We start from the raw sequence: 21677 nt of genomic DNA, 5'->3' as shown, positions 1-21677 counted from the left end.
TCTTGTACATATTTAATATATAATAGACATGTAAGACATGTAAAAATATTTTTATTAGAACCGACCATAATGCACCGCAGCAAGTTTCGGCGGCACATAAACGTTAGACTTCCGCGTTGTTGGCTACATATTTAATATATATAAATATATATAGACATGTAAAAATATTTTTATTAGAACCGACCATAATGCACCGCAGCAAGTTTCGGCGGCACATAAACGTTAGACTTCCTAGACTGCTGCGTTGTTGGTTTGAAGCCGTCTGTCTCCTCCTCCTGATCACTGTCGGAGTCTTCACTATCGAGCTTGGCGACCAGCGCGTCGGGATTCGCTCTGAAGTTACTGGGGTCGTCGCTGTTGATGGTACCGGTCACTGCAGTCTTGACGAGCTTATCTATTTGGTACTTGAGCTTGTGATCTATTGGTCGGATTTTCTCTAGGACAGTCCTGATCTCGATCAGACGATCAATCGACGGATCACCTTCGATACGCTCGCCGGAACATTTTCTCAATACTACGTAGGTGAGATTGATGAGATAGGAGAGTAACATGTGATACTTCATCTCGAGAAAACTCAGGCCCTTGTCCGTCGAGATCTCGCCGTTCTTCACGCGCACCAGCATGTTGTCCACGAGCTGGTTCACCTGCAGAACATTGGCGTTCATCTCTCCCAGCAGGCGAAACGCCTGTGGGAGATCCCTCTGCTCCATCTCGTCGATAGCCTGCAAGACACATCGTCGGGATTATATAAAATAATAATACGAAAAAAAAAAATAAATAAATAAATAAAAATGACATAAATTAATTTTACGAGTCTTACGATCATCGCGACTAATTTCCACGCGATTCTCCAGAGTATTAGAGAGATTCAGCGCGCGACGTCTTGTTTATTTATGTCGGATCCGATTTTCGTACGCATAGGTTAAGCGCGGAGACGAGGAGCCAAGTAACTTTTCCGCCGATACGTTCGTTCGACCCGCGAGTCTCCCACGGAGGACGACGAGCCCGTATATAAAAACGCGTCGCGAACCGCGTACGTGCCGTCAACGGCGGTGTTTCATTCAAAAAACGTGAAACGCGACGGATTTCGTTGATGAAAACGCACTCGGCGGGCAATTTCGTTGGGATTTTCGGCGAGAACAACCGTCCCCGGCTCACCCGCGGTGAATGTCCCGGGAAAAATGTCCGCCCCGGGACGAAAGTACGGGAAAAAAGCGCAATAATCTGCTGCCATCTTTCCTATTTACTAATGGATGACAGAGGTGGAGGAAAGAAGAGAGAGAGAAAAAAAAAAAAAAAAAAAAAACAATCAAAAATTCCCGACGCGAGAACCGACGCGAGAAACGCGGCCGGATTCGCGCGGCGCGGCCGAAAAACGCGACGATAACACGCCGCGGGCACGTCGCTCACCTGCACCATGCTTCCGCGTGGAAAATCAGCCCGACAGACGCATATCCAAACAACGTAACTTGTAATTAAACGAGTCCCCACGTGGGACGATATTTTCCTCTTTTCAGGGAAGGGTGGGGGGTGTATTTTTTCGCTCGGAAAAGTCTGATCAGTGGAGCGACCGTCGAGCGAATCACTAGGATCCGGGATGGCTACGTCGTCCGGGATCGTCGGCGCGGCCACCGATCGACGCGAGACGATTTTTTCGGATCTCGCGAACCGCCGATCGCGTCGGTTCGTCGCGCGACAAAATCGCGTTCGGTGTCTCAACGAGACGCTACTTCCGCTCGCGCGACGAGGACGCCGAGCGGCGCCATCTTCGAACGGCGAGATCCGCGCGACGGATATTCGCGATCGGCGACACCGATCGATCCTCTCTCGCGCGTTACCGATAATAAATACGAAGAAACTTTGAGGATCCGTCCTGGGAATAACGTTTTTCAAACGCTCTCTCGTTCTCGCGGACCTCGCGTTTCCGCCCGTCTCCGCGCGCCTAGGAACTTTTTTCCCCTAGATGCCACCGTTGGCGCGCCGACGCTCCGCGGCCGGCTTCAGAGCGCGGCGAACTTCATTCTTGACGGATCATGCGATTTTTCGTCGCGTAGATGCGAGCGACCGGTCACGTGACTGACCGCTTTGACAGACACGTGCTTCGATTCGGCGCTTCCTGGGATCCGTAACAATTGTTTATGTTTTTTATTATCTATATATAATTATATAATTGTTATCGACACTCTCTTGTATTATTATGTATAAAATTTAAAAGGAAAAATAATTAATTGCATTAGAAAATGATCTGAATAAATCTCAAATCTCGTATTAATTATATTATTTTATACATCGCTATTTATCATCTCGTTCAACAAACTTATTCACGATAAAGATCTGCAAACTATTTCTTTCGACATGTCTTATTTCGTTGACAGAGAGAGAGAGAGAGAGAAATATCTGCGCTATTATACTACTGCGCACGCGTCGGAAAATCTCACGAACCCGATATCGTTGCGCGCACGCGCGAAAAAGAGGGTACGTCTATCAACACTACCGACACTACCGTCCTGACTGACGTGATATCGCGGTGAGCGATTTTGAGGTGGCAACGAGATCGAGGCCGAGACAGTGCGAGAGAGAAAGAGAGACGGCGTGGCGCGCCTTCGTGAAAAGTAACGATACGAATCGCGTAGAATGGTAGGTGTGATTCTCTGACCGATTCGCGAGGCTTCCCGATTTCGATCTCGCGAAATTAACGCGTCGTGTGCCACGCGGATTATGACACAACCTCGCGCGTATCACGGCGATCTGCGTGCGGACCACTGTCAAACGGGGATTGACAGGACGATTTAAAGCGCCCGATCATCACTTTATTATGCTCGAAAGTCGTCGCGTTCCTCTTCCTTTTCGTCTACGTTTCTCTTATACGTTGCACGAACTATGTGGCACACGTACATATCTAATGATTCATTTCGCTGTGTATGTTTGTGTTTACGCAATTGTATGTCACTAGATACGCACAAGGATATATCTGTCTTAAATAGTAAAAAAAAAAGCATAAAAACGACGGTAAAATCGACTATAATAGTTTATTGGCGAAGAGATTTGTGTTGTAGCACTTGTTGCATAAGTGAATATTTTTTTTTCACACGATAAAATATTGATATCTTTGCATAAATAATTTTTTTTACTTTTTACAAACTTTGCCGGTCTAATCTCGATATAATATTTTACAACGTTATTATTCACATTTTAACGTCAATCAATTAAATTTGCCGATACAGGGAAGATTACAGAGGCATGGTGCTGTATTAGTGGTAATATCCCTCTTAATAGAGACCAATGGCTTTTATGTACCTGGAGTCGCTCCAGTGGAGTTCAAGAAGGGCCAGAAGATTGATGTTAAAGCTGTCAAAATGACCAGCATCCATACGCAATTACCATACGAATATTACTCTCTTCCCTTTTGTCGACCCAAGAAAGAAATTTTTATTTACAAATCTGAAAATTTGGGAGAGGTGCTGCGAGGTGACAGGTACTATCTTCTTTGATTTTGGAAAATTTTACGAAAATAATTCTCTTTTACTTTTATTATAAATATAATCTTAATTATTTTTTTTTCCTTTAGGATAGTAAATACTCCATACGAGGTTGTAATGGGAGAAGATGTCAATTGCAGATTGCTGTGTCACGATCCATCTAGATTTATGACCTGGGACGAGGCTAATTCCCAGCACGTTATTCAGATGATACAGCACGAATATTTTGTCCATCTGTTAGGGCATTTTATTGTTATATATGTTTAAAAAAAGAATATTTTTGGCATTTTGCTCGTCTCTGTTTAACTTGGATTTTTTTTTAGTTTGATAGACAACTTACCAGCAGCTACTAGAAAGAAACACAAAGAGACAAATAACGTGGTTGTTTATCAAGGATATCGTTTGGGTGGAATAATGAACGATCAAGTGTACATCAACAATTATCTTAAGCTAATATTAAGCTATCATAAACATGGCGAGTTAGTATCCATTCTATACAGCTCTCTGTATAAATTAATTTCGATTATATTTAAATATATACAAGAAATCAATTTAAATCGGATATGAAGAGATTTTATAATCAAAATAAGGATTAAAACAATGCTGAAAAAAAAAACATAAAAGAGAGAATAAGGCGACAAAAACTCATCATTTCCTTTTTACTTGTACAAATTTAGAGACGAATTTAGAGTAGTCGGATTCGAGGTGGAAACTCGATCCATCGACACAACACAATTGAAGTTCGACGGGAATACCTGCATAATACCGAACGAAGCGAACCCACAGTTTGTCAGTCCAAAAAGCACGCGCCTCCTCTTCCTATATTCGGTGGAGTGGAAACAATCGGATGTAAGCTGGGCCAGTAGATGGGACGTATATCTGGGCATGAGTGACGTCGAGATTCATTGGTTCTCGATCATCAATTCCCTTATTGTCGTCTTCTTCCTGTCTGGTAATTACCGCAATTGACAAGATTTCAAAATTCTTGCATTTGAGAAACTATCACTTGCTCTTGTTACTTCTCGCAAACTTTTCTGTTATAATTTTTTGAAACATTCTATACATTGCATTATACATCAATGTGGCATTAAATTTAATTTAATGATTCACAAATCAGTGGAGAAAGTATTGCATTGTTGAATATAAAATGTCATTTTCAAGAAACAATATATATACTTAATTAAAAGAATTCAATAATAATATCCATGTGTTTGAGAATACTGCACATTAATCGTTTGTCAATTTTTGAATTGTATGTTAATCGCGCAGGAATTCTGACAATGATCATGGTGAGGACGCTTAGGAGGGACATTGCTCGTTATAACGCAGGCGAAAGTGACAGTCTAGCGGGTCTGGACGAAACGATCGAGGAGACTGGCTGGAAGTTAGTCCACGGAGATGTGTTTCGACCGCCGACCAACTCGCGCTTATTCGCCGCCGTGATCGGCAGCGGCATCCAGATCTTCTTCATGGCTTTGATTACGATATGTAGGTGCACAATTAAATTTTCAACGTGGAATATGAGACGATTACTATATATTTTCCGTCTGTTTCTGCAGTCTTCGCGATGCTGGGAATGCTGTCGCCAGCGAGTCGAGGAGCCTTGGGCACTTGCGCGATATTTTTGTACGTGTTTTCCGGTTTGATCGCCGGCTACTTCTCGGCGAGACTGTACAAGACGATGCGAGGTCGGGAGTGGAGAAGAGCCGCTCTATTGGTAAAATTTAATAGATATATATTATATATAATAATATGAATGTTTATATAATATATTCATGTAATATATTCGTATTTTTCTATATATATATAATTTTCCTCTAATCCTCTGTAATTAATAGTATCGTAGTTTCTAATTCTAACAGCAATTGCTATTTTGTATTCTAAAAATCAATATTGTATTGCAGACAGCAACATTTTATCCTGGTATAGTTTTCACAACATGCTTCTTCCTAAATTTCTTCATATGGGGAAAGCACAGTTCCGGTGCAGTCCCCTTCACCACCATGGTAGCCTTGCTATGCCTCTGGTTTGGCATCTCTCTGCCTCTTGTCTATCTTGGCTACTTCTTTGGTTACCGTAAGCAGCCTTTCACGCATCCAGTTAGAACGAATCAAATTCCTAGACAAGTTCCTGACCAACTATGGTATATGAATCCAATATTATGGTAAGTTTAAACAGGATTAAATCTTGATATATTTTTACTTTAACTTTGCTGTGAAGTATCGTCATTAAAAACATACATTATGCACACACACAATCCATTTATATCTAAATATATTAATTAATAAATCAATACAACAATACAATTTTTTATTTGCAGTACTTTAATGGCTGGAATTCTACCATTTGGCGCTGTATTCATAGAACTCTTTTTCATCCTGACTGCACTGTGGGAAAATCAATTCTACTACCTCTTTGGATTTCTATTCCTTGTTTTCTGCATCCTTGTAATCTCGTGCTCGCAGATATCAATAGTCATGGTCTACTTCCAATTATGCGGCGAAGTAAGTATAAGAAGAAGATTAAAAAACCATGTTCTTTTCTTCTTTTTTCGTTCTTTTCTTCGATTTAATTCTATCATTTGCAGTTTGAAAGTACATTTCTTTCGTTTCCCGAATCTATAAAAATATACCTTTGTAATATTCTGATTCCTACATTTTAACGTTCCATCTGCAGGACTATAGATGGTGGTGGCGAAGCTTCATCGTGAGTGGCGGATCAGCGGTCTATGTGTTGGCATACTCCGTCTTTTATTTCGTCACCAAGCTGGAGATTACTGAATTAGTGCCAACCCTCATGTACTTTGGCTACACCGCGCTGATGGTCCTCACATTCTGGCTATTGACCGGTACGATCGGTTTCTTCGCCGCGTACGCTTTCATCAGAAAGATATACGCGGCCGTCAAGATAGACTAGTCAAAATTATCACTAGTAGAATAATACGAGTGAATAAATTTAGATTTTTAATTTAATTAAGAGAGAAAATGTGAGAGAGAGAAAGGGCTTAAGTTTTTTGTATAGAAACAATAAGTGGAATAAGTGTGGATGCATCTATATCTTCCACGAAATTTCAAAACTGCAAACATTTGCAAAGGATTTTGTTACTCAAATATGTATATGAATATTTGATATGATTCGATATAAGATTTCTATTTTCTGTTTATCATTGCATCCATCATCATGACAGCAGTGGAAGCTCCTTATTCGCCAAAGTTTACATCGTGTACGAAAATTGTCACAAATATGGAGATTGTGAGAGGCAAAAAAAAGAAATATATTGAAAAATTAATACATTTTTAAATAGGAAAAAATGTTTTTATCTTTGACATTTTTTTTTTTTTTTTAATTTTAAAATGGAAATCATAAGTACTTTTTTTAACATTTGTTGAAACTAAATCTTTTTTTTCGTTTTATTATTTACTTGTAATTTTGTTATATTTGTGAAAGATGACTGCAAGTATATCGAATTGTGAATTAACAAAATATACGAATAAGGAATGGGAGAATGTAAAGCTTCCATTGTACAATACATATACTATTTTTATTTGATTTTTAGTAGCGCGATTTTCTTTGTTAGTACTTACAATCTACGACATATTCACACACTAAAAAATAATCTATAAAATTCATAAACAGAACGTTGGCTATATCAATATCGGTCCTTGTCTCGTCGAAGGAGAACAAGCACACGCTACTGTGTAAAAATATTCAAATAATGTGATATTAATGACAGTCAATGTGCGAAAGTATTATATAGTCTATAATGAATGAGCCAGTCTAAAGTGTTATTCGTTTCTGTTTCCTTTTTGAAGTAAGCATATTATATGCAGTTTTGCAGTTGTCTTGGCCGATTGTTGTAATAATAAGCACACATACAATGAGTAAGAATAATGATATAAAGTTTGTGTATTTACTTTCAATATTGCAATTACGTTTTCATTCCTTAGCCTTTAGATATCATCGTCGGAAATTTTGAGTGTTTATTTCGTTAAACTTTAATTTGTAATATCGATCTTTCTTTGTGACACATTTATATAAAAGTATCTGTCAATACTTTATATATACACAATATAATTTTTTAATAAATGTGTATCTTGTGTATTCTCCGTAGTAGAGTGCTATGTACATCGAAATTGATAATGATTATCGTTACAAATTATTATATATATATCACAAAGTATTCTATACAATTACTAATGTAAATAATATGCAAATGACAGCGTGTATGAAAAGTGTATACAAATTTGTCTTTATCATTTCGAAAATTGTAGCCTCCTAAAATTATATTGTATATAGAATTATTATAATGCTCGTTCGCATTTTAACATCACAATTGAACTTGTCACAACAGAGAAGTTACTCAAGGCATTTTTAAGCGAGAATATGTGTGCCGTCTCGGTCTGAGTTTTATAATAAAATATATCAAGACACTTGTGAAACTAATCTTATAAATAGTGATTACGGTAGATTCCACAGGCATGTAACACTTTGAAACAGAATAATTGTTTGGAGTGAAAGTACCCTGGAATAAAAACATTCACAGATATATTGTGTTCCAAATGGGGATAATTAACTCATTGAATATTTAATTTCGTAATATAAAATATTGCAATAAGAATTTCTCGATTGTTCTATTTTCTCTAAAGATCTCAGATTAAAATACCAGAATCGTCAAATAGATAAAAATATAATGAAAATTATAGATAAGTTTAAGGAATATTATCGAAAATCTTATTCTCCAAAAATAAAAGACATTGGTTAATGGGTTAACGTCGAAATCAGAATCAAGATTTACCATCAGAAGAGACGGATTGACCTTATTGCGCCAGCTGAAGGACGGGATCGTGAATTCCAGAACGTCATCTCGATGTATTTTTCTGCAGCCGTGATGGGTGTGTCCGGCGACGATCAGGCGCGGATTGAAGATATCTAGAAGCTGATGAAACAAAATCGTCAAATTTAGCATCAATGTTATCAAATACGAATATGATCGCAATCTACGAAATTGTCAGATAATATGTACTTGTTCCGAGGCTTCCTTCGACAAACATTCCCACCGCTCCCGAAACTTTATGGCCTTTATCTCGTCGGGGGCCTGATCCAATTCATTACAGATCTCGTCCGATTCTCGATACATCGGATAATGCTGAAAAAAAGGAGATTGATATATCTGTTTATTTTTTTTATCTAAATATTATTCTTTTAAATCTTTAGAATTTCTAAGACAAATTAATATACATGTAGCATAACTAACTTGCAACAATATAGGTCTACTATATCTGGATATTGCGCTCGCATTGCGACAATCATTGCTCATCTTTCTCGCACATTTCAGATCTTCTGTAATGTGATTGTAAAGATTTATATAACGATTAATCAATTACAAGGATCTTGGTTAGTACGCGAGAGCGTACGAATGACGGGCTCACTGGCTATTTTATTCACCGCGATCTCGGTCGGTCGGCACAGGAAACAGCCATCTCCTTCCAACGCCATACTATTAATCAGCACGAAATGATTGTCCCTTATACTCAGTCGCCGCACACTTGGACTCTTCAAACCGTTAATGAAACGCTGATTACGATACGGCGTGATTGCTGAAAGTTAAACGACAAACACAGTTGAAAAATGTGATCAGAAATATGTTTTGAATTGATTCGGATGAAAATATGCTCTTTACTTTACCATAATGAAATCCCATATCGTGATTCCCAGCGACGATATAGAGACGTGTGTCCTTGGGTACATAAAACAGGGAATGAAATCTTCGTATATAATTTTCGAATTCTGTGGAACTGCACCATTGTCCCTCATCAAAGACATCACCTGAATATTATATTAAAGATAAAACAATGATTCTTTTGAAAAGAAATATCGATATAAATATTAAAGATACCTAACACGAAAACCACCTCTGGTTTGTGTATCGTCATCATAGTTTGAAATACTCTGTACATTTGCCATTCTCTGGAACAATAATTCTTAATAATTCTCTTTTAATAGATATTATATAACAAATAAAATATACAAAGCATAATATATTCTTAATATATAATTTGAGGAATACAGACCTTCGTAACTTATCAAACCAATGTCCCTCTCTGGGACCTAATAAATGAGTATCCGCAATAAACATTGCTTTGATAGGCCTGTCCGTTGCTTCTGTATGTAGAGTGAGGTCTTCTTTTTGAGGGTTTAAAGCAGGCCATTGGCACTATGAACCACAGATCAGAATTTTTCAATCTCGTCAAAGACAGATCTATTCATTTAATATAAAGACGTTATAGAGACTCACCTGTACAAGTACTATATAATATATAAGATATTCACAGAAAAATAGTATAAATATTAAAGCTAAAACCACATTGAGAAGTGTCTTGGGGAGCAGTTTTCCGAAATGTAACATCTTTGAAACTCGATATGATTAATCAAGATTGTATATTAAAATCCTAATTATGCCACTTTTTTGTCCATTTTAGTAGTGTAAACAATGCAAGTATAAAGGACTCCCAGTTTAACCTAGCTTGACCCTCTTTAACTCCATTTAACTTTACATGATCGTGCATAGGATACCAAGGGCCCATTCCTGTTTCGACTACAAATAAATACTTGTTTCTCTTTGTGTTAATATGTTAAAAACTTTTCATTTTAATATTTTATCAAATCATTTCAAAAGTCTATTTCTTACGCATTTCTCAATAAACTTTACCGCAGAAATAAATATACAAAAAAATGGAATTAATCATTAAAATAACTACTATTTTTAACTTCCTCTGGTTCCAATTTCGCCAACTATATATTCAAAAAATTCAATGGATTTTGGAAGTAAAAAAAATAATACGCAGACTTTTGAAATGTAAGCCTATAGTTTTGTACAAAAGGCATAAATAAAAAAATGCAAGTGAATAAAAATTTCACTTTATACACTCTATTCGACATAAATATTTGTACATAAAACATTCTCACATTTTCTGCAAAAATATCGTGTATCATGCTCAATCTATTTCGCAGAAATTTTAAGAATCGATACGGAATATACAATCTCGCGCAACATTACACACATGGTACAATCAATCATTCAATAAACCTCGTTATACCTCGTCGAATGATACAACATGATAGAGACGTTTACGTTTAGTAACAAAGTAGATTTTAACGTGCTAACAATACAATTTGACTATTAAAACAATTATACATAGAAAAATGATACGCAATGGTGATGTAACAATCGACTGATAATAATCGGGATGCTCGCTTTCCACACTATGTATATAAAATTTAAAAAGAGCTATAAAATAAATTAGAGATTAAAAAATAATGAATTTCTCTAATTATTCTACAAACAATTTGTATCGTTAATTATGTCGGCCATCATCTGTTTGTCCTGCAAAGCTGCATCCAATTCTTCTTGGTCCCACTGCAAGTTTACTTTGCATAAACGTGCCTCCTTCTTGCCCACAACTCTTAAAATACCCCTAGTCTCTATCAATGAGCATAGATTTACAAATTCAGAATCGTCGACGGCGAATATATTACGTTTTTTGCAAACCTTTTTGTACACCTCATGTAACTGAAATAAATAAAAATGCTATATAAAGAAGAAACTTGCAATGATAATAGGTATCATTTATTGTATTATTATTTTTAATTATATATTTTTTATTATATATTATAAATTTATATAGTAACTAAATGAGTTACAATCATATATTTGCTTATAACAAATCTCTAACATGAATTTTAACAAACTTACCTTTCCAACAGTAACATGCTTGTTTCTTCCCTTATTCAAGATAAGTAATAGAGAACAAAGTAACAATTTCTGTTGAAGAGGAAAAGTATCCTGTTCTTGATCAATATTCTGTGTGCCACCATAAACTCCATTTAGAATCGTAACTACCTCTTTCAAATCAACTGGCTTCTCTGTTACCTCTGTCTCTTGCTTCAGAGACTCTATGTTTGTATCTAAATTTAAAAAAAGGAGAAATATATATATATATATATATATATAATATATTAATTTTTCTATATATTCATCTTTGTATTGTTTTATGTTGTTCTATTATATTCAAAAAGAATTAATTACCATTGTCATTTGTTGGACGTAACACTTGTGCCACTTGATGAGACTCTGCCAATTCCACCACCCTTCTGCTGATGTCCAAAGCTCTCCTGATATCCCCGGAAATCGCGGCTACCTTGCCTGCGAGCAACTGTATCGCGGACGGTGTAAATACGCCGTTCGCGTTCGCATGATTCAGTCTCGCGGATATTATATCAAATATCTGTTGCTTAGTGTATGGCGCAAAGTGTACCAACATCGGCTTCAGTTCACATCTGGCCTGCAATCTGGGTAGTATCCTATCAGTCAGATCCAGAGCATTAGCGATTCCAACGAGGATCAGCTTGGACTCCGGTATAGATGGCCATTCGAATATAGAATACAGCACAGACTGTTTTTTGCTCTCCAATTGATCTATCTCGTCCAACACCAGGAGTAGCGACTTGTTCTTCGATGTTAAATATCTCTCTATAACGGCCTTGCCGTTCTTCCCCGATTTTGTTGCGCTAGTTATGGCCAGCTCCTGGATTATTTTCGCATAGATGGCAGCTGCAGACTTCATGCTGGTGCAATTGATGTAGACTATCTTAAGTTTGGATCTTAAGTCTGATTGCTGCATGATCTTGAACAGGCTGGCAGTTTTTCCAGTGCCCGGTGGCCCGGAAACGTACAGGGAACCTGATGTTCCTTTCTCTAGATGTTTCTGAAAAAATTCCTGTAGTTTCGCTAACTCCTCTTCCCTTCCAGGCAGCTCCTCTGTCACACAACTATGCAACGCTTTACGCGCATTCTGATACTTATTGGATCCAGATAATAAATTAGAATTTAATTCGTCTTCTTCCTTGGAGAGATGGGATTTAAATAATTGCTTAGGATTTAATTTGCTTTCATTCGCAGCAGATAGATGTAATTTATCCAGAAGAGTAGACGGAGTCAGGGGAGATTTATTTCTTCCTTGCGATTTGTTCCTTCTCTGTTTAGGTGGAGAAGGAGTGTGTTCTTCTGAAAGAAGGTATAATTTATCAGTTCATAACAATAAATAAAACATAAATTAATACAAAGAATCCCCTGTAGGGTTTAATTATAATATATAAAGCAAAAAAATAACAACATACATAATTATCACATAAATTACAAGAGTCAAGATACGAATTAATACTACAATACTTTATAAAGTACTTTTAAATAAAATAATATTCTTTACCATATAATTCGTTACACTTGCGACGTCTCGATCTCGGTGTACTGTCCGCGCTGTCCGCTCGCCTGTCACCGATTATTCCATTATGCTTTTCCGTCGTGTTCTCGATATCCGAATCAGACTCGGACTCGCTGCTAGTCAAAGTGACGATCTTCTTCACGGTCGGAGTATATTTGGACGGCGTGTATCTCGCTGTCGCGTTTGTGAAATCTTCCTTCGCGATGTCCTCTTTGCGACCGTAAAAACTGCATTTCTTTCGTATGGGAAAAGAGATGGTGGTCTGAGTGCCCGACATCGCGCTCGAAGAATCCGTCAATTTTGATCCTTGAATGAAAGTAAGATTAAGCGCAAAAAGGATAAAGGGATAAAGAGAGTCGACGAACTCCTCGTGGGAAATGCGACAAGATTCGACAAAAATTCACATACTGTATTCTCGAAATCCTGTCTTCGTGATCTTGGAAGCGATTCTTGTGCAAGATGCCGCTATGTTCACCTCGCACGCAATCTTTTCGAAACGTTCCTCGGAAAACGTTCCGTCCACGTCGCTAATAAATTACACAATGACCGAATTTGTGAACGAGACACGTCATTTGCCGCGCAACAAGTGCATTCAGCTGTGTAGCAGCTGTGTTGCATTTTTGGCGGGACGGGCTTTGAACGCGGGAAAACGCGGGAATGCGGAATCGCGCCGGAACGCGGATTCGGAATAGCGGAATGTAAAGGCATTGGTAAAATATTGTGAGAAACTCAACTGATAAAGAATTCACCAATAGGAACGTACGAGCGTCTGATCGACCAATCAAGGCAAAAGGGACAAAAATTTCTTTGTTCTCATTGGTCAACCAAAAGCTCCCAAGCATGATCTCACCAAAATAGCCGAGCGAAATAGCGCACTCTCTTTCCAAACTAGATGCTTTATCTAGTTTACGTCGCGCAAACCCCGTTGCCCCCGCTTTACCACGTCCACTTTCTTAGGAGAAGCCGTCGAATGTAGTCGTGTGACAAAATCCAGAGTAATCGAGCGATTCTAGAGCGATCTAAAATTCTTTAATCCGGAAGATGAGAGCTAAGGTGAGCTGGTTTCCGTTACCGTCGATCATTATTACGTTTCCTGAGTATATATAATTATTTTGTAATGAGAAAAATACGAGTGTCGAAATATAGCAGCTTACATTACGTTACGAGTTTTATATCGACACGATGCCGATAACTGTGTTAAAAGTTTTCTCATCGTTTCGATAGCCTTGTAATTAAATCAAGCTTGCTTTTCATTGTTATTTCAATCGAATTTCTCGCTTCATAATTATATTCCTTACTGGTTTCACGAATTGTCATAACCTCAACTAACGGCGTGTTTAATTTGCAGTGGCGTAAGAAGAGAATGCGCAGGCTAAAGCGCAAGAGGAGGAAGATGCGTGCGAGGTCCAAGTAAACAATTTCTCCGTATGTGCACACACTTACACACGCAAGCTTTGTAAGTATAAACTTTATTTCATGTTGTAAACGAATTGATTTATTCGTATGATTTTTCTCCATTTTTATTCACACACAAACGAATTATTTCAGCTGTGGGAAGAACAGACCTGCGATATTTCGCCGTTTCATCAACATTTCCAGTTGCACCTTCAGCTGGGATGAAAATTCCAATGAAGATCTATTCAATGGACTTGTTTTTCACACAGAAAGCATTTTATACATGTAAATCTTGTTTGGTTAAATGCAGCGACTATCCAAGATAAAACACCGTTTTATATTTGGGACTTCCCTCCTCTCTCCCTATAAATATTATTTTTTTAATTTTAGAATAAGGGCATGATAGATAAATTACAAATTTATAGAATACTCTGTAAATATAATTCAGATTTGTGCATTTCAAAATTTCTCTGCTGATACATTGATCTAACAAAAAAGTTCATTTATAAACAAATATATAGGTGTGCGAAAAATTTGAAAGAACAATATAATCTATATAGTATTTAAGAATGTCGCACAAGAATAGATTGAAAAATAAAGTAAAATATTCGAGAAGTATTTTACAATCTTATTCAGATCTACTTTTCTCATAAAAATAATTATGTTGGAAATAGATATGCCAAAAAATTAAGAAAAAGAGATTCGTACATAATGTATATTATTTTTTAAATATATAAAAATTATATTTATATATATATATATATGTATATTTGTCAATACACGAGTAGCGATTTAACCTTGCTTTCTATAGTCGAGGTCGGAATTCTGTAGGTCGCTCGAGATGCGCACGTGTATTCTGAGGAATTTACTTCGCGCCCGACGAATATTGCGCGGATCTTCCAGCAGTAATCGTACGCAAATACTAACGTACTCGCAATTGAAATTGACGAGGGAGTTCTCGAGTAAACCGGACAGAAAACCTGGTGATGCGTCTAAAAGCGAAGATGATAACCTCGCGACCGCTATCAATACGAAATACAAGGCCTTCCATGACGAGGATGCGGATGTTATTCTTGACGTGAGCGAGGAGTTGGAGAAGATCAACATCGAAGACGTAAGCGCGCAAGAGGAAGTTCATGATCCTTATGCCGATATAAATTTGTGCCGTGAGTACGAATCTAGAGAGGTCATGTGATATGTGTAAAAATATGTATTAGAAGATTTTTTAAAATAATTAATAATAATTTTATATTTATAATTGTTATTTATATCGTAAAACATCCAAACACGCAACCATATTTTAATAATATAATAATAATATATAATTGTAATGAATAATGATAAGGATGTAGTATGTTTATCATAAGAAGAATGTGATGAATGAAGTTTGATTTATAATGAGTATAGTAATGTAATAAGATTTATTTGTGTGTGTTTTAGATGGTACTACTGGTGTATATGATATCGAGGATCTCATTGCGTTGCTGGAGAGAGACAAGGCAAATAACATCTTTGTTGCTAAAGTACCACAAGAATATGCTTATGTGGACTATATAGTTGTGGTGACAGGAAAGTCATGGAAGCACATGAATGCTCTTGCCACCTTTGTACGCAAAGTTTACAAACTGAAAAAATATCCAACAGATTTAATACCCAAAATCGAAGGAAAAGACTCGAAAGATTGGATAGCTCTAGATTTAGGTAAATACATTTTTCCATAAATTGAAAATTATATTGTATTTGTAAATCTCTTCAACTTTTTACAAATCTGATTTAAATATATACTGGATTTACACTAATTAAAAAAATATACCTTTGGCAAAAGTTAGTTTGCACTATATAATTACATGAAAAACTATCGGAAAAAAACTTTTTTAGTTATATTAAATCAAAATAAAATGCACAGTCGATAAATATGCAAGTAAAACAAACTAGTAATATAGTGCGGATGCAGAGATGAAATCTATCGATAAATTTATCTGTAGACTTAAGAAAGCTTATAAATTTGTTAATTTTTTGAATTGTTAATTATTATAATAAATTGTTTATCATTATATGTTGTAGGAAACATCGCTTTGCATATTTTTTCTCCATTTGCGAGGGAGCATTATGATTTAGAGACTTTGTGGACAGTTGGTTCACAATACGACGATAAGAGTAACGAGTCTCAGGAACTAAATATTGTGGATAAATATAATGCCTTCTTGGCTGATTTTCAACCAGCCGACAATGTTTGATGATTCATCTGTGTATAGTATAGCGTTAAACTCTATAAGGTAAATAAGTTCAATAAATAAATGATAAAATTAATAAGCAAGATTTTACTATATAATGGTATATCCCTCTATAATTATGGAACTTGTATTATATTATTGAACCATATATCATAGATTTTATATGAAAAAATAATTTTCCATAATAATCTACAATTTTACTTCTACAAAATATATAACTATTTTTAAAATATTAAATATTATGAATATATATATTAATAGATTATCCTGTCAGACTTAAAAAAAGTTCTTAAGATCCGATTGTGTAAAGTTAATTATTTACCAAAGTAAGTTCAATTTTCGGAAATTAAAATTTACCAATCCTAGTAATTTTCTAATTTCTGAAGACTAAAAGTTACTATAAATATAAATTTTACCGTTTTTTTTTTTTTTTTTTTTTACGGGAGTAGTACATCTTTGTATATTTTATTGTTTATGGTTTTATCTGAACGTACTTGTGCTTTTCTTGTGTTTTCTTGTTCTTTTAGGACTAGGGCGAGTATATATCATAAGTTAGGATACGCGTAACCTAACTTTTAAATTAATATGTGATGACTGGTGTTTACATAAAAACTGACGATTATATCCGCTATTATATTGCTGTTTCATTAATTTACTTTAGAAGGGCATAGAGTTTACTGCATTATAATTGCAACAAATAAATATTACAATCGTCATTTATAATCGGAATATAATAATTGAAATGCTGAGAGAAGGAAATGACGTTGCAAAGAAATTTTAGTTTTCGTTTTATTATTTTCCGTGTTTATATTTTTGAACTCTCAATTTAAAAATATATATATATATGTATATATACATATATATGTGATTCTTGACCCTTGTTCTGTTTTCAACATGTCAGATATATTTCAATGTTTGTAGGATGAATTGATTCAATAAATATCAATTGATATTCGTCGGGGAGAAGGTTCGATAAAAGGTTCTGTAAAATAGCATTCCACGAAAAATGGTCATGGATGTGAGCGCGTTATTCAAGGCCAGCGTGAGAACGGTGAACTCGCGCAACAAGGACCTCGGCACCCCAGTGGGCACGCCACCGAGGAAAACCGTGACCAAAAGTACCTTCTGCGTAAAGGTGCACGCGGTCGTCGTGCAGATCTCGAAGCTACGCCAGTTCCTGCTGGAGAACCGTAAAGCCTACCTAAACTTCTCCAGTTACCTGTCAACCGCTCCGCGTATGACGGATGCGGAACGCGACGAAATCGACGTCGGAGGTCAGCGGATAATGAGCACCTGCTCGCAGCTGGTTAAGGATCTCAAGAGAGAGATCGCGACGTCCGCGGAAGATTTGTCTCGGCAGAATGTTGAGCACCGTGAGATCATGCTGTTGCAGATAGAGGATTATCTGAAGAACGTCTGTCACATTTACTCAGAGCAGAAAGCTATGCGGGTGAAGAGGGCTGTGGAAATGCAGAGGATCGCTAAGCTACAGACGGATCCTAAACCCGATCGGCCGGAGATTAGGAAGTCATCATTGAACACGACGGAGAGATCCGTGAATGATCGCGAAACTAAAAGTCATTCGAACGAATCGAGTCCGATGAAGATACAGGAGATCAACGAGGACGTTACTACGTTGACGTACGAAGAAGAACCGTCAGCTGAAGATATTCAGATGTTCGAATCGGAGAACGAGCAATTGTACAATGAACTGAATAATGTGACGGAGGAAATTAAACAGATCGAGAGCAAAGTGGTTCACATTGCCGAGCTTCAGGAGATCTTTACGGAGAAAGTTCTGGATCAAGACAAGGATCTGGACAGGCTGATGACGACAGTGGTTGGATCTACAGAAAACGTGAAGGAAGCCAACGAGCAGATTCGACAAGCGATTCAACGGAACGCTGGTCTCAGAGTGTGGATCCTCTTCTTCCTTTTGGTAATGTCGTTCTCGCTACTGTTCCTCGATTGGTATAATCCGTAAAAATTATTTGATCTTAATTGCTACTACATGCGAGGAAGAGAATTACTTATAAAAAACATTTGGTACAATCCATAAAACATAAATCTTCAATTATTAGTCTGTAATTATTTTTAATTAGTGGGATTATATATTAAATTTTCTGGATTGTACCAATTTGCAATAATTATCTTTTTGTAAGTGTAAAAAAACAAGGGAAGAGTGTTGAGAAGATGGAAGGATCTAAAAAGAGAGAAGTAAGAATGTTTCCCAAAATATCTGTTGCTGTATTTTATCTCCTCAAACATCATTGTACATAAGCTACAATTAACTTATTAGTAATAAAATTTGTATAATATATATCTATATTTTTATTTACACGCGCATTTTTACATACATGCACGCATGGACACATACATACACTTGCTCCACCACTTGTTTATTCAATTTTGTATTTCGTCAACTGTACTGTTAATTATACTGGTTGACAAATGTTAGGGAAACAAAGTCGAATATATTATTCTATGAAAAATTGTTCCTAGCAATTACCAATCAGCATATGTGTGTGTCCCCAAAGGTACGTTATTTGTAAAAAAATTTTTCTCTTTTTGTAAAAAATAATTAAATTGATTAAATTTGATGATAGGCAATTATGTCTCGTACAAAATAGCTGTGTCTATATTTGTAAAAATTAATAGAAAGCGGAATATAAGAATTTGTGTCTACTGATATGAAACTGTCATCCGGCCATTCTGATTGAAATTGCTCTCACGTTTCTCTATTATAAAGTTTTAACATAATCACACAGTGATTTTGCATACTTTCAAAACGATGGATATTTACTACATATTTTTTTTCTGTTTTATATATAAATATATATAATTATAATAGAAATAATATATGTACATATATATTTATATATAAATATAGAAAACAAATTATTTCACTATTTGATGTCGCGCGATAAAACGCCATATCAAATGGGCATTATTAACATTACAGCAAAAATATAAGTAAAAACAGAAAGAATATAGATCGTTGCGTCAGTGATTTCTCTAGAAAATACAATAGGAACAAAACGATGATTTCCATGCAATATATTATTAATGAATTAAAAACAATAATAGAGATGTGTAAAAAATAAAATTGAACAATCTTATGATTCACGATTGCATAAAATCATTTTGCATTTTATGCGAGATAACGAAAAAAAAAAAAAAAAAAATTTTTTTTAAATAAGAAACAAGGAGGGAAAGGAAACAAAATACAGTCTCTATACAAATTACATTCATCCTAGACAACGTAGGGTAAAAACAATAAACTAATCAGCTCTCTTAATTTGGTATGCAATTATATTTATAACGCGGATGCTGATCATGTGGACAGAGTTTACCCTCGATTAAGCACTGAATTACCCACGTGGTCGACAGTATTGGAATTCGTAAGTGATTTGCTCTGTCCACAGCCCATGATGGGCATCTCCTACTAGACAGGACTATTACATTACTGTCGAAATCTAGGGCTTCCATGGCTCCTAAAAATAATATAATGCATTCGATAAGTTCTTGTACGAGTATTGTAATTGATTAAGGTATGTGTGTGTAAAGCAATTTTACAAAAAAAATATATATGTATATATGTAAGCTCTAATAGATCTAAGATGATACAAAAAATAAAAGTAATGAAGTGAGCAAATAAGAGTCAGATGCAGAAAATAGGGCGCAAACGATTGTGTTGTGTGTGTGTGTGTGTGTCTTTGAAAAAGAAATTTTATAATCTATAACATCTCTCGGTCCCTTTTTAGATCATCTTTAAATTGGCAAAAGATCTTAGTTTTTTGCATTTGTATGATTTATTCTGAGTTTTCTCCTTTTTATTGTTCTTCCTTTATTTTCAACTTTCTTCAATTTCATCTAATGTTGCATACGAATATCTTGCTGCAAGGTTTAATCATTGAAGAATAATTTCAAATCTGTGCCCTTGTTTATAGGAAAAATATCTTAGAAAAAATATTTTATATTATTTCTAAGATATATATATATATATTGGCTGGAACCAGTAGGAGACTTGCCACACTTATGTTGGAATTGCTAAGGGTTCCTGGATATCAGAACATATTCTTTCAATTCCATATATGTATTCTTTAGTGCATAACTTTATTCTATCTTATGTATGACATAATTTTTTTGTCGATTTTACAATTGCTGATGATTTGAAAAGGGATTGTTATAAATTATTAAATTTCTTTTTCCAAGTCAATTGTTTGCGTCCTATTTTCTGCATCTAGCCCTTATTTCTCGCTACTTTATCTGTTTATTTGTATTTTAATTTTCATAAATTTTATATATATTGTGCATTACAACAGAATATACAATATTAATATTTATCGAATATATATATTAATATTTATTATGAAATATAAATCTGTTTTACGAAAGAATCTATAGTTTCGGCAATAAAGAGAGAATGCAATGTAGCAAAAAAAAAAAATAAAATACCCAAGTTATCGACGATTAAGACCACCGCGCCCGCATTCTCGCAAACTTGCCGCCAGAATGTGGTAAACTGCCTAACGGATACCAAATTGGGAATTATCACGATGTTTTCCAACAGCGGCTTACTTTTATCCGCTTCGAACATTTCTACATAGGCTTTCTTCTGCAAACTCCAACCGGTAGGAAGCGCATCCTCCGCCGCGTTTACAATCTTTCCCTTGAAACACACGATCGTAATGATAAAAATAAAATTATGATAAATATAAAACAAATTATAACGAAAAAAAATATGATAAGAAGAATATAATGAAACGAAGAAATATAAAATATGTGTATATATATATGCATATATATAACATTCAAAATACGAAATCTTAAAAATATCCGACACGCACAATTAAAGAATGATCGTGGAAATGTCAACTTACTTCTGAACAGCATCTAATGATCCACTTGTGATTGCGACTGAAAGACACAGTATGCTTTTTGTCGTCGTGTTTGGCACGTTTGTGATGAGTTTCGTATTTTTGTACTCGTCCTTTGGTATCTGATCGAAGTCTTCGTAAATCTTACCGCCACCCGCCAGGATCTGCGCGTGCAGCCTGTGGCGCACAAACGGCCGCTCTACCCAATCCTCCTCGTTTTCGGTCTCGACATCTGTGTCGGTAGCTTCTGTTTCTATGCCTGACGCAGCGGACGCTGTATCTTTATACCTATAAAATAAAATAGAATGATTTATAAATAGATTTTTAAAAGGATAGTATTTGTAGAAGAAAATGTATAAATGTTAATGAAGAAATGAAAAATAAGAAAAGAAGACGAATAAAAATATT

General features: G+C 35.8%; 6 protein-coding genes and 1 long non-coding RNA gene across 10 annotated transcripts in view; 4 read left to right on the top strand and 3 right to left on the bottom strand.

The window, feature by feature from the left end:
- LOC115244239 (neuroguidin) overlaps positions 1 to 10062 on the bottom strand; it is a 15923-nt gene extending 5861 nt beyond the window's left edge. Inside the window, exons 1-9 of one of the 3 annotated variants that reach the window (XM_029821754.1) lie at positions 9775 to 10062; positions 9551 to 9693; positions 9376 to 9446; positions 9165 to 9305; positions 8909 to 9076; positions 8734 to 8819; positions 8503 to 8625; positions 8275 to 8415; positions 185 to 722 (exon numbers count right to left, since the gene is read on the bottom strand). In XM_029821754.1, the coding sequence (XP_029677614.1) occupies positions 185 to 722; positions 8275 to 8415; positions 8503 to 8625; positions 8734 to 8819; positions 8909 to 9076; positions 9165 to 9305; positions 9376 to 9446; positions 9551 to 9693; positions 9775 to 9885 (1522 nt within the window). In that variant the 5' untranslated portion in view covers positions 9886 to 10062. Of the gene's footprint in view, positions 1 to 184; positions 723 to 820; positions 1226 to 1410; positions 1739 to 8274; positions 8416 to 8502; positions 8626 to 8733; positions 8820 to 8908; positions 9077 to 9164; positions 9306 to 9375; positions 9447 to 9550; positions 9694 to 9774 lie in introns of those variants that run through there. The other 2 variants (XM_029821735.1, XM_029821746.1) reach the window with 2 other exon arrangements.
- Positions 2369 to 8025, top strand: LOC115244224 (transmembrane 9 superfamily member 4). The gene is made up of 10 exons (XM_029821698.1): positions 2369 to 2637; positions 3225 to 3475; positions 3569 to 3715; positions 3803 to 3958; positions 4157 to 4431; positions 4749 to 4967; positions 5039 to 5196; positions 5384 to 5643; positions 5800 to 5983; positions 6156 to 8025. The coding sequence occupies exons 1-10, from the start codon at positions 2635 to 2637 to the stop codon at positions 6393 to 6395; spliced, it is 1893 nt and encodes a 630-aa protein (XP_029677558.1). The 5' UTR covers positions 2369 to 2634; the 3' UTR covers positions 6396 to 8025.
- Positions 10063 to 10382: 320 nt separating the features above from the next.
- Positions 10383 to 13384, bottom strand: LOC115244230 (cell division control protein 6 homolog). Of its 2 annotated transcripts, none has more exons than XM_029821710.1 (5): positions 13169 to 13384; positions 12746 to 13066; positions 11566 to 12543; positions 11233 to 11444; positions 10383 to 11049 (listed from the first exon to the last, which is right to left on the bottom strand). In XM_029821710.1, the coding sequence occupies exons 2-5, from the start codon at positions 13035 to 13037 to the stop codon at positions 10816 to 10818; spliced, it is 1716 nt and encodes a 571-aa protein (XP_029677570.1). In that variant the 5' UTR covers positions 13038 to 13066; positions 13169 to 13384; the 3' UTR covers positions 10383 to 10815. The 2 variants fall into 2 exon arrangements, with proteins under 2 accessions (XP_029677570.1, XP_029677579.1); XM_029821719.1 differs by having other exon boundaries at positions 11566 to 12540.
- A 290-nt stretch (positions 13385 to 13674) lies between these two features.
- Positions 13675 to 14483, top strand: LOC115242156. The gene is made up of 3 exons (XR_003885019.1): positions 13675 to 13813; positions 14109 to 14216; positions 14309 to 14483. It is a non-coding gene; the product is annotated as an uncharacterized LOC115242156 (long non-coding RNA).
- Positions 14484 to 14953: 470 nt separating this feature from the next.
- Positions 14954 to 16472, top strand: LOC115242150 (mitochondrial assembly of ribosomal large subunit protein 1). The gene is made up of 3 exons (XM_029818239.1): positions 14954 to 15321; positions 15596 to 15856; positions 16220 to 16472. Exons 1-3 carry the CDS (start codon positions 14997 to 14999, stop codon positions 16390 to 16392), a joined length of 759 nt encoding a protein of 252 aa, XP_029674099.1. The 5' UTR covers positions 14954 to 14996; the 3' UTR covers positions 16393 to 16472.
- On the top strand, positions 16318 to 19578 carry LOC115242140 (syntaxin-18). Its single transcript, XM_029818229.1, has 2 exons — positions 16318 to 16431; positions 17311 to 19578. Exon 2 carries the CDS (start codon positions 17396 to 17398, stop codon positions 18371 to 18373), a length of 978 nt encoding a protein of 325 aa, XP_029674089.1. The 5' UTR covers positions 16318 to 16431; positions 17311 to 17395; the 3' UTR covers positions 18374 to 19578.
- An 82-nt stretch (positions 19579 to 19660) lies between these two features.
- The window catches only part of LOC115242134, a 15298-nt gene continuing 13281 nt past the window's right edge, over positions 19661 to 21677 (bottom strand). Inside the window, 4 exon segments of the mRNA XM_029818218.1 lie at positions 19661 to 19883; positions 20848 to 21061; positions 21273 to 21307; positions 21310 to 21557. Coding sequence (XP_029674078.1) covers positions 19684 to 19883; positions 20848 to 21061; positions 21273 to 21307; positions 21310 to 21557 — 697 coding nt within the window. The 3' untranslated portion in view covers positions 19661 to 19683.

Source organism: Formica exsecta, unplaced genomic scaffold (assembly GCF_003651465.1).
Source record: "Formica exsecta isolate Colony F162 unplaced genomic scaffold, ASM365146v1 scaffold120, whole genome shotgun sequence".
In the NCBI taxonomy this organism is placed as follows: domain Eukaryota; kingdom Metazoa; phylum Arthropoda; class Insecta; order Hymenoptera; family Formicidae; genus Formica; species Formica exsecta.
This window is presented reverse-complemented; position numbering and strand designations above follow the sequence as displayed.

What these genes read in the sequence shown, in the direction of transcription:
- LOC115244224 (XM_029821698.1), top strand. An exon ending in CACGAATATTTTGTCCATCT is followed by an intron (nt 3,716 to 3,802) that starts GTTAGGGCATTT and finishes ATTTTTTTTTAG; the next exon opens with TTTGATAGACAACTTACCAG. An exon ending in AGCTATCATAAACATGGCGA is followed by an intron (nt 3,959 to 4,156) that starts GTTAGTATCCAT and finishes GTACAAATTTAG; the next exon opens with AGACGAATTTAGAGTAGTCG.
- LOC115244230 (XM_029821710.1), bottom strand. Translation starts at nt 13,037, where the DNA reads ATGTCGGGCACTCAGACCACCATCTCTTTTCCCATACGAAAGAAATGC. An exon ending in ACGTCCAACAAATGACAATG is followed by an intron (nt 11,445 to 11,565) that starts GTAATTAATTCT and finishes TTTTAAATTTAG; the next exon opens with ATACAAACATAGAGTCTCTG. An exon ending in AGCATGTTACTGTTGGAAAG is followed by an intron (nt 11,050 to 11,232) that starts GTAAGTTTGTTA and finishes TATTTATTTCAG; the next exon opens with TTACATGAGGTGTACAAAAA.
- LOC115242150 (XM_029818239.1), top strand. Translation starts at nt 14,997, where the DNA reads ATGCGCACGTGTATTCTGAGGAATTTACTTCGCGCCCGACGAATATTG. An exon ending in TGCCGATATAAATTTGTGCC is followed by an intron (nt 15,322 to 15,595) that starts GTGAGTACGAAT and finishes TGTGTGTTTTAG; the next exon opens with ATGGTACTACTGGTGTATAT. An exon ending in TTGGATAGCTCTAGATTTAG is followed by an intron (nt 15,857 to 16,219) that starts GTAAATACATTT and finishes TATATGTTGTAG; the next exon opens with GAAACATCGCTTTGCATATT.
- LOC115242140 (XM_029818229.1), top strand. Translation starts at nt 17,396, where the DNA reads ATGGTCATGGATGTGAGCGCGTTATTCAAGGCCAGCGTGAGAACGGTG.